The 15,520-nt window shown below is 34.9% G+C and overlaps 1 protein-coding gene across 1 annotated transcript in view; it reads right to left on the bottom strand.

The window, feature by feature from the left end:
• Nucleotides 1-15,520, bottom strand: part of LOC148279536 (uncharacterized) — a 42,939-nt gene that overhangs the window by 11,615 nt on the left and 15,804 nt on the right. The window contains exons 2-4 of the mRNA XM_088229773.1: nt 3,816-3,955; nt 2,466-2,563; nt 143-229 (exon numbers count right to left, since the gene is read on the bottom strand). Of these exons, the coding sequence (XP_088085899.1) occupies nt 143-229; nt 2,466-2,563; nt 3,816-3,955 (325 nt within the window). The remainder of the gene's footprint in view (nt 1-142; nt 230-2,465; nt 2,564-3,815; nt 3,956-15,520) is intronic.

Raw genomic sequence — 15,520 nt, 5'->3', positions numbered from 1 at the left:
GTGGTCGTTAAATTGAACAGCCGCATGTGTATTTTATGTCCCAATTCAAGTTCCACCGACTTGCGACTAGTAATAAACGTAAATAAATCAATTATTAGTGAATTAATAATAAGTAAATAAATAAATTATTTTTGTAGGTTACCTTGTGACTCGGAGTGTTGAGAGCCTTTTTCTTCTGATGAGGATCTCCTGGGATCGGTGGGGAAGGAACTTGAGGTGATGGAGGTTCCTGCAACACAAAAAACAAAAGGATTATTTAAGGTAATCAAAGCTTTATCAGGATGTAAAGGCGGGATAGCAAACTGTTAGTCCAATGCGAGCCCGGGAGGAAAGCAATGGGATAGAGCCACAGATAACTACCATACTCCCTCGTGTAGAGTTACCTCAGAATGTTTTTCTGTGCCCTCTCCAACATGAGGGAATATCTTTTTCTTAATCGTGCATATTATTATTGCGATTTTTGTTTTATTTCCAATTTTTTATATTTTAATTTTAAGATCTATTATATTGTTTAGGGTTTATCTGATTTTTCTGGCTTGTTTTGCTCCCTGATAAATATTGTATGTTTCTGGCTAGTATTACTAAGAATGGTAAAAGCCATGATAAATTAAATTTAAAAATATGTGTCACAATGCACTTTTTGTTTAGTCCGTGGCTTTGATAAGGAAGGGGGCGGCGGAAGCCCAGATATGGAGACACCATTTTATTTGTGAACAGAGGGTCTCTTGTTTTACTCGACTAATCTAGTCGGTGGATGAAGAAGCTCGGGTGGGTGCTTCGCCCCTGAATTCCTCCATCACAGTATGCTAGTTTTCTTCCCCAAGGAGTCCCGCAATCCATTGTTGTTCTCAATTTTCATCAATAATATTAAAAATGTAATTTTGAACTCGCGTTTTCTGCTGTTTGCGGATGACTAACTGAAGAAAACTATATTTAAAGGTGACAACTTCTGAAGATTTTTATCGATCACTTAGGTTTAATGTTTCCAAGTGTTCGGTCACGTTCTTCACGAGGGCCCAAAAAACTCTATTTTTTCGCTACAAAATGAATGACCAGAATCTGATACGAACATCTAATGTTAAGGATCTGGGCTTTAGATTTGTGAGCACCCTGACATTTCATGAACACATAGAGACAATCAGTGGTAATGCATTGAAGATGTTAGGATTTGTTCTGCGTACTGCCGGGATTTTCTAAAATACCCGCGTTACCGCAAACTCTTTACAACTCTTTGGTGCGAAGTAGACTCGAGAGTGGCTCGATGATTTGGGGGCCACATGAACTGAAGTACTCTCTTATGATAGAGAAAATCCAAAAGAAGTTTCTGAGATATCTCTACATGAGAGAGTGCGGGTATTATCCTCGGCTCTACCCGACCGAGTTTCTCCAGGGTATGCTTGGCTATAACAGTTTAGAGACTGGATGGAGTGTGTATTTGACTACACATTTTTATCCATTGTTGCGCGGTGTGATCGATAATTCTGAGATTATGATGAGCATTGGTTTGTATGTTCCTTACCTAAGACAGCGTCAGCATAGATTGTTTTATATTCCAATATACAGGACCACCTGCCTATGATAATGCCTGTTGGAAGGGCTACCGCTATGCTAAACAACATCGCTTTGGATGTTTATCTGATCCATGTATCCGAAGGGGTTTTCCGCAGCAGGATTCTCTTACTACTTTGACATGAGTCTCTTGCATGTATTTTTTTCTTTTTTATAATATATATATATATATTTGGATAATTTATGTAGCGCCGTTTTTGTGAAAATCACCTCAAGGGCGCTGTACAATAAATAAATAGCCCACCACGTCTTGCAGCTACAGAGCGCATGGACGGTTGGGATTCTTGTTCCTCGTCTCCAATTATGATATACAGGAGCTAGATTACAGCACGTCTTGCAGCTACAGAGCGCATAGACAATAAGAAATCTAGCCCCTATTTACATTTTTAATTTTTTATTTGACAATAAAGTTTAGAGATTTAGTGATATTTAAAAAATTATATAAAAAACAAATTTATAAAAATAGAAGAAAAAATAGAACAAGTCTTGCAGCTATTGAGCGCATGGACTGTTGGAATTCTAGACCTCATTTACTAAATTTGGATATTTGATAGTTGATAACATTTACCTATTGAAGCTAGATTACTAATCGTCTTGCGGCTACAAAATGCATGGACAAGTGAAATTCTGGCAACTTAAAATTATCAATAAATTTACAAAAACAAACATTGAGCATAATAGTAAATTTGTTAAGTTCGTATCGAATATATGTTTGTAATGTATATGTTATATTTAAAATAAATTAATTGAATTGAATTAAGATACATTTTTATGAAAATATACTTTTTAAACAAGGGCAGTTTTTCATTTCTCTAATGAAATCTAAATTAGGTAAAGTGACTATCAATAGAATAATGGAAATAAATTAGACCAAGATTAAAATGAATTGTACAAACCTGTCCAGCTCTGAATGGTACTCTTTCGTGTCCAGGAACTAAGGACGGCGGGGGAATGGGCCTCCGGTTCAAGTAACTTCCGCTGTCAGCATTTGTTCCTGAAAGTCATAAGAGGAAAATTGACAAACCTGACAATACAAGAAGTTGACCAAAAGGGGTTAATTTTTAAAGAGATTTTAAGTCAAAGGATTATGCAAGACTGCTGTGTTAAAGCATTTCTCTGTAGGGGTAGGTGGAGAGAATTGACCACCACACACGTCTATCTTGACATACATTCCTAGCTTCTCCCACATTCATAAAATAGATATAAATATGGCGAAAATGAATGGTAACGTGAGACGAGGACGACCAAGGAAGACGAGGCATGATCAGATAAACCAAAATCTTAAGTCTAGTGATGTCAAAAGCCGACAGAATGAAGGGCATGTATTGACATGGTTTATCTGATCATGCCACGTCTTCCTTGGTCGTCCTCGTCTCACGTTACAGCTCATTTTCGACATATTTATATATGTTACCATTCTTTCGTCATCCAGTCGATCTACATGACTAAACCATCTCAGTGACTCTTTCTTAATCTTGTGAATTTTCCTGTCTCAGAATTGCACTCTAGCGTGATTTCATCATTTGTAAACCCTGGCATACGAGATAAGAGATTGAATTTAGACCACGTTCGCTCTGCTTTCACTCTTCTTCTGCCAGTTCGATGTTTTACTTCCATACATAAGTGTCGGGACTAAAACTCTCGCCAGCCTAGCTTCGTTAAAAAATATTTTAAATGTATAGAATTGGACTGTGGTCCCATGGTTAGTATTGCAAACTCGGGGCAGAAGTCAGAGGCTTAAACCCTGTTATATTTTCTAATTGTGAGTTGTTTACAACAAAAGTTATTTGAAATATTTTAGTAAGTCATGAAAATGCATATATTTCTTATTCCCTAAAGACTAAAGTCTCGCGTCAATAAAGGTTTCAGCTTTTTAATTTCAAATAAGTCGAGGAAATATGTACATTAAAAAATGCAAATGCATCTAATTTAGATCTAAATAACTCCCTAGGGAGGAAATCCAGCCTGTCTACAAACATTTAGACATATTCCTTTACAATGAAAAGATTAGGTCACAGTTGTCGCCAGAAAAGTTATTACATATAAACAAATTAATATTTACTAACATTTATTAATGTTTGACCACAAAGTTGATGCTTTAAATATCAATAATACATATTAGAAATTTCTTCTGAACTTGCTCTAGTGAATTTGAATTTAAGGGTATTACTAAAAGGCACACATTTGTCAGACGATATAATATTATAATACTATTTTAAAAACACAAAAATAACATTCACACTCACCTCTAAGAGTTGGCTTGTCTGCAAATGGATTCTTGAAGTCCGGTGGAAGAGGAGGGGTGAAGTGTGTCCTGGACGGGGGAGCGTAGGAGGGCGGAACACCAGCTCCGGCGAGTATAGAAGCCCCGTGATGAGAAGGAGGTCTGAAAATACAATAAAATAATTCATTAATTTAGTGTACTATGAAGTATGTATGTGGAGAGGCGGGGGTTAGTGAGGTAGGCGCAAGGCGGAAAACGGAAAACGGCCAGCCTCGCAAGGCAGACTTTGCTTTCACCCTTTCTCTGCCAGTTCCATTTTTCGATCGCATACATTAGTGTTGAAACTAAAACCCCGTTGCGTGCTGGCAATCTAGCTTTAATTGACATATTTTTATTAGCAATTACTGGGCTTAGTGCGTCTTTCATTTGCCCGCATTCACTCTCCTTTCAACATCGTTTTCTACTCTTCCATCTCTTGTAAACATGCTTCGCAGGACCACAAATTCCTCTACTCGTTCAAGACATTCATTGCTTAATTTATTATGCACTCAGTAACCTCACTTCCCTTTGAAATATCATAGCTTTTAACTTAATTTCGTTCATCACCAATTCGCTGTCCAGGCATACATTATACATTTTTTTTGTTTGTAAATCCACCTTGACACCATCCAACGAAAGGTCATAAGCCCTGTAATGCCTAGACTTACAGGTAGTTTGGAGATGTCTGGCCAATGAACTTTTAGATCAATATGCAGAGGAATCAGATTATTATAGGCTTGAGAGCACTCAATAATGTTATTCAGTACTTCGGATCCATATCAGATCTACGCAGTACAAATTGTAGACTGGAAACCCCCTGAACGAATGCATTTGACACAATTGCATATCCGATTATGCAATCAGCCACGTCTTACGCTCAATATTCGAGATATATCTCACAAAACCCAAAAATGAAAAGGGGTATAGCAGTTATTGGCAGCTAAGACTGATGATCTTACCTTCACGTTACAAAAATGATCAAGACACGCTGTGATTGGTGTACCAATGCTGTGCCCTATGCACCATTAGGTGCGGAAAGGGAATGATGAACTCTTTCAGCCCTGGGCTACGAAATCAACGGGAAGTTAACAGAGTTATCTTCAGTTGTCATTAAAATCTAAATGTCTGTACGATAATGTATATGTATATTTGATTTAAAATTTGAAGTAACATCCACGGTTACCCACGGTTAAACATATCTCTTTTTTTTTATATCGAAATTACAATCGGAAGTTAATAGAGTTATTTTCGTTTGTCTATAAAGTAAAATCGATATTAATACTTATAATATAAAAAATCAAACACTGATTTGAGTCTACTAAACACTTTATTTTATTTTTACAAATATAAAAACAAAAATTTCGTGACAATTCGTTTGAAAATGCAACTCCATCCCTGTTGCAACAAATTTAAATAAGTATATAAAAAAGAGTATGTCCAAATGTTTGTAGACAAGCGAGATTTCGCTTCCTATGGAGTTATTAACTCTTAAAAGACTGTGGTAAATAATCCCTTTGCGCGCGGTGATGTAACATCGTGTTACCACTAGTAAAATACGGAATATTCTTAAGTTCAGAAATTAAAAATAAAAAATAAAACATGGTGACACACTGTTTAATAATTATTTTTCCAAAATTTATGAAAATAAACATATAATTTGGCCCTGTTATACCAAAATAATTTAAAAATCACAAATACGCCGTTCATGTTACGCGCGTGCGTCCCCCATCACTGTCATCAACCGACTGAAGACTGAATCTGTTTTAGACAACACCGGCCGCAGAACAGCGTCTCTATATTCCTTCTTATGATTTCTATCTTCATGTTCTCTCTTGTATAAGGTATTGGTATAGATGTGTTGCTGAATTAGCGGACATTCATTCTTCCCGTAGCAGGGAAAAATATTTTTTGTATTGATATCCAGCATAGTTATTCAAATTTTACTTTTCAAATCGGATGTGAAAATGTCCATTTGAAGATTACAAAAAATACGAATTCATCATTTAAAAAAATAAGAGAGATATATCAAGTCTTGTGTCCTATGTCGGCTAGTGTGACATCAGAGTTAAGATCTAAATTTATTGCAACAGAGAGGGAAGAATATGAAACTCTAACCATTTACAGGGCTTATGACCTGTCATCGGCTGGTTTCAGTGACCACTTTGCATGTTTAAACAGCCACATTTACTCAATTCTTCCCTTTGCTGAATTTCGTGAAGTTTTTTTCTCTGCAGCAATAAATTAAATAAAAAAGAAATATAATCCAAAATTATTTGAAAAATATGTGCGACGGGAGATTTTTCATCTCCGACATTATTATATTATTTGCATGAAGGGGCAATCAGAGAGGCACCGGGGGTGGATTTAGGGTGAGGGGAGGAAGCAGGAAGAATGTATCCATTTCTCGACCAGACGGGGATGCAGACTTGGCCGTGTTCCCTGCGATCGTGTACCAGTGTACTACAGAGCTGATATAAAGCCAGATTTGTACGGGTCAAAATTTTCAAAAATATAATAACTTATTATTTACGTTTTTTTTTTACTGTTTATTTTTTGCCCCACAACAGGCTTTGAGGCGGTGAAAAGATGAACAATGAAAATAATACAATTAGAAATTGGCTTCTTAATTAAGAGTTTTATATTAATGTTCTATAAATGTATCAAATCGGGTTGTGGTCCCGTGGCTAGTGTTGCGGGCTCACGGATCAGAAGTCCGAGGTTCGAACCCCACTTTGGCCTAACTTGATTTCCACTTTCTAATAATGAGTTATTTACAACTCGTTGAAAATGGCCACCAACATTGAAATATTTGGGTAAATTATAAGAACGCTAGTATTTATTTTTCATAAAAAAATAAAAAAATAAAATAAAATGTGTTCAAATTCGATATACTTGTTTTTATATTGTTTTATCTTTTTGATTGAGCGGATACAGTTTACTTACTGTTCCTTATTTTGATTGTAATTGTTTATGAAAGATACTTATTTTAAAATAGGATTATATTTAAATAGGTAAACTTCATCAACAAGCCACAAAAAGAAGTTTGGTAAAGTTCTTGTATTTATTAGGTGTATTTCTCTTTTATGTAGAACGAATGGACGACAAAAGAATGGTAAAACAAGTATATATGGCGAAAATTAACGGCAACGTGAGACGAGGAAACCGAACAAAACGACCAAGGAAGACGTGGCATGATCAGATAAACCAAAATCTTAAGTCTGGTCATGTCGAAAGTAGACAGAACCGAAGGGCATGTATGACAAGATGTATAAATGTGGAAGAAGCTAGGAATGTATGCCAGGATAGACGTGTGTGGCGGTCCATTCTCTCTGCCTACCCCTACGGGGAAATGGCGTGATGGTAGTAATAGTAGTAGTAGTAATGTATACTAATTTTTATTCATGTGTACTTTTACAATTACATAAGTTCAGGGAAAAGAAAATTCACATTTCAATTTTTGTGTTCTCAAAGGGAATTTAACCCAGAACCTTCCGTGTGTGAGTCAGGTGTCTTAACCACTACACCACGGAGGCCGCCATGTCTACCGATGAGTTTTTTTGACATAAAAAGTCAGTAAGGAGTTCATATACGAATATTTACTAACATCGATATAATAACTTATTATCTGACTTAAAATATTGTTGACTAACCAAAGGTCCAAGAAGAATTATAAAAATAATAATAATTTTCGGGCGTAGGTGAAATAATTAAGTCGGATGAATCTCACCGACATCAAAGAAGGTTTCAGCTCTTTAACTTTACAAAAATTTAAAAAATAAAAACTCCAAAAATTCTAAATTAATAAATAAAAATTCATCGACATCCTTTCCTTTCCAGAGCAAATAGTTTAATGGCCACCACATTGGTGCACCAACCAAGCGAATCATGATCATTTTTGTTACATGAAGGTAAGATGATCAGTCTTACGCTGCCGGTGCCAGTCCAGGGACTATTGAATATTCCAGTATAAAAACACATTTTAAAATAAATATTTCATGTCACCTAGGTCGGGAATCGAACCCGAGGCCTCTTGCATGGAAGGCAAACACGCCGACCATTATACCACGAGGTTCAATTATTTGTCCCGTATAAAACAGACTTTGCTTGTGCGGAGATCGCACAGTGATTTGAGCACATGCATTTTTGTGGACAAAAATGCAATGCAAAACGAAGATTCGCAAATTTGGAAATTATTATTTAAATTTTGGATCAAATCCAGGACGACAAAAGTAATACACACGACGATGTTCTAATAATAATAATATTTGGCTGATTCATACAGCACCATTTCAAAAACGCTTAACAGTTACTTTGTACATAAATATGTCTGCATTGGAATAATGGTGGCGTCCCTTAGCAGTGGGGTACATTTTATTATCCGTGTCCAGGCGGATGAACCCATTTTTTCTGACTTGCCATTTTCGAAAGTTTCAATATTTATGTTACGGATTGACAAAATTATACATAAACGTGCCCTATAGAGTAAAATATTTTAAAAAGTCGAATGTTCTGAATGTTCTTCATCTCTGTTGTAAAATGTTAATATTAACAGCTCCACGGGGAGTTGAATCCAGTCCTTACCTACAAAAATTTAGACAAACTCCAAATATTGTTGATAAATCTACGTGGTCCACGAAAAAGTACGTATAGAAATAAAAAAAATAAAAAAATTCAGGCGTTGCCTAGTATGTAGGTGAAATAATTGAATGAGATGAATCTCACCCGCATAAATAAAAATTTCAGCTCTTAAACATCACAAACATTAACAGATGAAAGAATTGAAGGAATATAGATGTTCAAATATGGGCAGAGTGGTGAATGTTACACAGTGCGTAAAGTGGCCACTTAAACCAGCCAATGACAGGTCATAAGCCCTGTAGATGCCTACACTTCTCTATTGCCTTCCCTTAAATGTTTTTCATCTCTGCTGTAATATGTTAATATATTTTTTACAAAGTACAAAGAATGATTACTTTGGCGGACTTATTGCCAAAAGCAATGTCTTCCAGCCAACCATAAAACAGATTGGTCCAAAGAAGAGTTGCTCGAAATTTTGTACTAAAAAACCATATATATATATCAAAAGTTACTATTATTATTATTATGGATAACTTATACAGCGCCATTTTCGTAATATAATATATCAAGGGCGTTTTACAAAGTGATGAAATTTTGTACTAAAAAATCATAAATATATACCAAAAGTTACTATTATTATTATTATGGATAACTTATATAGCGCCATTTTCGTAATATAATATCTCAAGGGCGTTTTACAAAGTGATTATACAAAGATATAAATTTAATTTTAACTTTTTTAATTTAAGTAAAACAATGTACTTTGTCACCACATACATGCTTAGGATTTATTCAAATGATTTAGAGAACAAGTGGGTTTTTCACTCTACAAGTTACATTCATAAAATACAAATAACCTAATTAATTAAAACTAACAGCTGTTTTTTCACTGGGAGATAAGGCTTGCACATATTACTAAATTATTTTACATACACAAAAATAAAGATTGAGGAAGAGAAAAGAGATGTTTCTTTAGACGTGATTTGAACAGAGATACTGTAGCACTTTGATAGTGAATGGGAGATGATTCCTCAGTCGAGCCCTTTTCAAAAAATAATATTCTCTTACCAAAAAAGTTTTCCTCTCAATGTAAAAATTAAAAGCTATAATAAAATAGAAGCGAAAAACGTCTAGACTTAAATTTACTTCTCAAAAATGTTCGCCATCACTGATGTAATAGTTGTCAAACGTAATTTCACTATTGCTCAATACGACTTTCGTTTTTCGATGTGCCCATTACGGCTTATCGTTCGACACATCTGCAAATTGTCGATGGTCGGATGGTATTATTGTATTGTTCGACAATCTATTGTTGTCGCGCCGTGGCCGCACGGGTCGGACTTGTCATTAGCTCGTTTAAGTGGCCACTTTACACACTGTGTAACATTCACCATTCTGCCCATATTTGAACATCTATATTACTTCAATTCTTTCATCTGTTGATGTTTGTGAAATTAAAGAGCTGAAACTTTTATTTCAGGACAGGTCATAAGCCCTGTAGACTTCTATATTACCTTTTAGAGAATTTTAGAAGATGTTCTTCATCTCTGTGTAATGTGTTGATATTGACAGCTCCCCGGGGAGTTGAATCCAGTCCTCGTTTACAAAAATTTGGACAAACTCAAAATATTGTTAATCTATAAGGGTTTATGAATAAACTTCAAATAAAAAAAACTCTCATTCAATATTCTGATTCGCCAGTTACGAAATATTGATATCCTATTCCTTGAGCAGCACAGCATAAACTATGGCTTCTCTGTACCAATGTCTATTTATTTATTTATTTGACACTTTATATACATATACAATAAATATACATATAAGGGCGGGCGTATTGCCTTAAGGCAATTTCTTCCTACCTACCCAAACCGTTCAGTTTGAGAAAATTATAAATACATGGACATATTGAATCTTACAATTTTATACAAAAATTAAAAGCAAAGATTAACAAAAATAAATATATATATAAGAAAAAATAACACTATACTATGAAGAGAGGAGAGGGGATGGGAAGGAAAGAAGAAGGATAAAGGAACAATTTAAATATTTAGATAGTGACGTTTCAATCTTGACTTAAATGTAAATAAAGAAGGGGCGTATCTAACATTAGTGGGTAGATTATTCCACAATCGAGCTGATGTCTGAGCAATGTCCCGATTATGTCACATTGTTAACTCGATACAGAATCTGGACTTTTTTGTTGCAAGTCTTTCTAGATTTTAACAATCACTAAAATAGACCAGATCTTGTCTCGAGGTATGCAGTTCATTTTTTTTTTGTCCTAGCTTTATTTCATTTTTTAATACTTCTATTTATCGTACCTGTACATAAAAAAAAAAATATATTTTATTATAACTAAACGGACTGAATTGGTCCGTATATTAATAAATAAAAATACGCTTTAAAAATGTTTCAATACACCTGTTATAATTAGTTTTTTTTTAAATCTCTCTAAGGAATATTATATAAAGTTTTGTATAAGTAATACGTTCAAACATAGCGTTTAAGATGTATGGAAATATTATTGGTCAAGTAATTATAAATTACGAAACTGAACTGTGATGCAATTCTATCAATTAAAATATATACGCTTGATTTATGGGATAATAAATTATCATTAGAATGTTCGTGTGAAAAGGTTAAATATTTTACCACATTAATAAGGTGAAGTGGAGTATTAAAACGATATGCAATTTATGAAAAATATTAATTAGTATCTACTATTCATAGTCGAATTAAAAAAAAGCTGTTATCCGAATATTTTTATTTATTCAACTTTTTGTACATGATGTTGTTTGTACATTGGCGGGCTAATTGCCAAATGGTAATTTCTTCCAACCAACCAATAAAATAAAAGTTTTATTTTTATTAATTAAGTTACAGAACATATTCAACAGAAAATAAAGATTAAAAGGCTAAAGATTTATAAAAATAGAAATAAACGTATTTGTTTATAAATTACCTTAAATAAAAACTATTACTTAATGGGGAAAAGGAAAGGAGGAGAGGTTAAGGAAGAGAAAACAGATGTTTCTTTAGACGTGATTTAAACAGAGATAATGTAGTAACATCTTTGATGGTGGATGGGAGATGATTCCACAGTCGAGCCGCATGGACACTATATGAGTTAGAGAAGAAAGATGAATTGTGGATGGGTATTAAGAGAGTGCCTTGAGAATTAGAACGAAGAGGTAAACCATGAACTGATAGACGTTGAAGTTTTTCACGCAGGTATATAGGAGCGTTAGGACTATGAAGTACATTGAACAGAAGTGACAGGGAGTGATAGTCTCTCCGCTGTTTCAGACTCCTAAAAACAAGAATCAAGGCAACTCAGAACAATTTGTAGCTCAATCACAAATAACTATCGACGTGTTAAAAAGCGACATGATAACAATTTCTCACCATGGTTGTTTATCGTATTCGCGATCACAATGGAATATCCGTGAACACCTAATATTAAACATCAAAATATTTTCGTTTCGCGACGTATAATCCTGCTGCGCAATCACATATTTGAATTTCACCGGTGTAAATATGGAAAATATTCCAAAACTGCTATTTTCAGTTATTTATTATTTATCACGCTATTCATTGCATTTAGCCGGCGCGGCGGTTGGCAAGCCAATTGTCAAGAAAAGCAGTCGCCATAGTAATTGTAATTTAATATTCACTTTTTTGTATTGGATACTCCTTACTATTTCGAAAATGCAATTTATTGAATTATTTTTTATAGTAAACGCCGATTTTTCGCCAGTGAACTGTATTTATTTACGAGGAAAACAAAAAACAAACCGACACGAGCGTTGACTTAGAGATTACCTTCATACGCGTTGACTTATAACTGCGATAATTTAAGCATGTTCATTATTGTTGATTGTGATCGCTCAAATGCTTAGCATGTTTTTAAGCACGTCGACAGTTATTTGTGATTGAGATGCGGGACAGTTTTTAACTGCAAATTTCACCTCCTGATTGTCATTTTGATATCCTGTTCCCCATAGTAGTTGCATATAACATATTTTAGTTTTTACATAGGCTTCATACATTTCATTTTCATTTTTTGATTTTTTCAAAAAAGACTCGATAATGTCACCTTTTTGATAATTAAATTGCTGATATGAATTTTCCATGTCAATTGTCCATCTATTGTTAGTCCTAAATATTTAACATGTTCAATTTTAGTTACTCGTTCATCACTTATGTGAGCGTCTATTTTATGACATTTTTTCTAGATTCAAAATTGATAATATTGCATTTTTTTTATTAAGTGTAAGTAAGTTTGTGTTTGTCCATTTAGTCAACATAGTTAGGTCTTCGTTTATGTCATTGTTTGTTAATACGTCTATTTGATTTTTATAAAATAATCCAATGCCGTGGGCATACATAATATTTTTTCCTTTAAAATTGTACAGTGATAAATCATTAATATATAAAATATATAATAGTGTACCCAAAATAGATCCCTGCCTGCTGACGAACCTCTAAAATATAAGCTTAGCGGGTATTTCTTTTTTTTTTAAGCAGCGACAGTACAAGAGATCTGTTTCGCCCGGTAACATCGCTTTCGCTAACACGCTCCGAGTCGCGAGAACATTTCCACGAACCCGCTGGGATTTTTCCTAGCCCTTTATTTGTTTCAATCTACGGCCGGTGAAGAATCGTCGCGAATATATATCTGTCTCGCTTGATTTAGCGTCGCTAGAGACTGACGGATGATGAACCGAGGGGTGGAGAGGAAAGTGACGGGGTGGCAGCTGTTTGTGTGACGTCAGAGCCCACGGGAAATAAGGATTAAAAATTGAAAAAGGTTCGATAGCTACCACGACAGATGATGAACATTTTTGAGAGGGAAATACACGAAAGCTAGCGATCTGTCGGTGGCCTGATTTATCGCTGATTATCTATTTGTCATGCCCGTCCGGCAGTGGCGGACGGTGACTTTTTTATTAGTAAGCTACATTTTTGTACATTAGGGTGGGCCAATATTTTTTTTCCGAATTTTTAAATGTAAGCGGTCTTAAAAGTTGCCTTTTGGATCGGACTCGGAATGCAAAAAATATCAACAAAAAAAATTGATACAACATTTGGCCCTCAACCAGAGCTTGAAGTTTTCGAAAAAGTTAATTTTTTGCGCTAAGCCCGCTGTCATTTCGTATTTCAGTAAGAAAATCAGGCCAATTAAATTTTATAATGTACATTAAACCTTATTAAATAAGCATCTAAGGACTTAAGTTGCACTTTGTTTTGTTATAAATGGGTAGCATTGTTTTAATGAGCCATTGTTTTCGTCAATATTAGCCAGGCGCTCAACGGAATCAGTTAGGTGAAGTGTAAACTATATGTAATTTATTAACACAAAAAAATCTTTTACAATAACATTTGTTTTTTTTCTGAATAAACTTAAAAAAAATGACATTCATTAGATATATTCCCAATAATATTGCAATAAAAATGTTGCACCGCCACGTGACCGCCACCGTCCGCTTCGTTTCCTTCTAAAAATTAATAATGCCAAAAATTGACGCAAACGCCAAGCGGAGCGCTACCAGTCAGAGGACACAGGACAGGGAGAATTGGACACTGCATACCAGAAGGGCCGACCCTAGATGCACTGGGAAGAGGCAAGGAAGAAGAGTTTATAGATAAAGGACCTGCGGGCTTTGAAACTGTTTTTACTATTATTATTATGGATAACTTATAAAGCGCCATTTTCATAAATAAGACCTCGAAGGCGCTTTACAAAGTGGTTCTATGCATTAATAAATTTAATTGAAGCTTTTAAATATGTATTATTTTGTCATCACATGCTACGGATTTATTCAAATGATTTAGAGAACAAGTGGGTTTTAAGTTTTTTCCGAAACATCACTTCACTCTCACAGCCTCGCACCTCTGCTGGGAGAGCATTCCATGCCGTAGGGCTTGTGACCGCAAATGCACTGAATTTAGTGCGCTGTTTGCGTAGCGGTATACCGCTATAACAACGTTTTTTCTCACCGTAGACGTAGCTGATCTAAGAGTAAAACGCCTGTCAGATAGTTTTTCTGGAATGCATAGTTCCCTTAGATATTCCGGAGCAGAGTTGTGCAGTGATTTATACATAAGCCAAGAGAGTTTGTACTCCACCCTCTGTGGAAAACGTAGCCAGTGTAATTCCCGAAGTAGTGGAGTGATATAACTGAACGTAGAGATTCCGAAAATAAGTCTCACTGCAGCATATAATACAGACTGTAGGCAAGTCATTTTATTCATTGGTGGACCTGCGTAGATACCATTACAATAATCGACTCTAGACACTACAAACCTCAGAGTAATACTGCGCCAGGCTATAGAAAAGCCCTATCGCTATGTTTCATAGAACGGAAGCGTTGTTGGTTAGCGACAACTTCACTCTGCTGGCGGCCATTTAGTTTTGTTTGACAACAGACGCATAACGGTCCTAACGGACGCCTTTGTCGCTGTGTAAAATAAACACACACATGTGTTTTCAATTTTATAAAATAAATATAGACGAATTATAGAAAAATAAATTGGAATAATCCTGCAATAATAAATACACGGGTACATATTTAAGAGTATTTACAATGCCAATTGATAGCCATTTGGCAATTCTCGACCGGAGTACGGCCCATTGTTTTGCTGAGAATGTAGCTAACTTAATACCCAATAGTCATAGAATGGTTATCCTACGTTTGGGCTCCTCTATAGCTTGGCGCATTATTACTCTACAAACGCATTTATTAATTGCCGGGCGGCATCAACCGGCAAATTTTAAAATTAACTTATCTTTTAATTTGTTCATGTATCCAAAATAAAACAAGTTTATTGGATTTTAAATCTACTTTATTTTTTATTAAATATACAAAGGGTATATTGTGACGCGTTTCGTCTTGTTAGGACAATATCAAAACTGTTTGAAAATGTCCTAGCAAGACGAAACGCGTCACAATATACCCTTTGTATATTTTATAAAAAATAAAGTAGAATTATAATCCAATAAACTTGTTTTATTTTGGATATATATATATAGTTGGATAATTTATAAAGCGCCATTTTTGTGAAAATCACCTCAAGGGCGCTGTACAATTAATAAATATCCCAGTACGT

Source organism: Micrasema longulum, unplaced genomic scaffold, assembly GCF_059751315.1.
Source record: "Micrasema longulum isolate JH-2025_06_02 unplaced genomic scaffold, ASM5975131v1 h1tg000707l, whole genome shotgun sequence".
NCBI lineage: Eukaryota > Metazoa > Arthropoda > Insecta > Trichoptera > Brachycentridae > Micrasema > Micrasema longulum.
The sequence above is the reverse complement of the archived record's forward strand: the minus strand, read 5'-3'. Positions and strand labels throughout refer to the sequence as shown.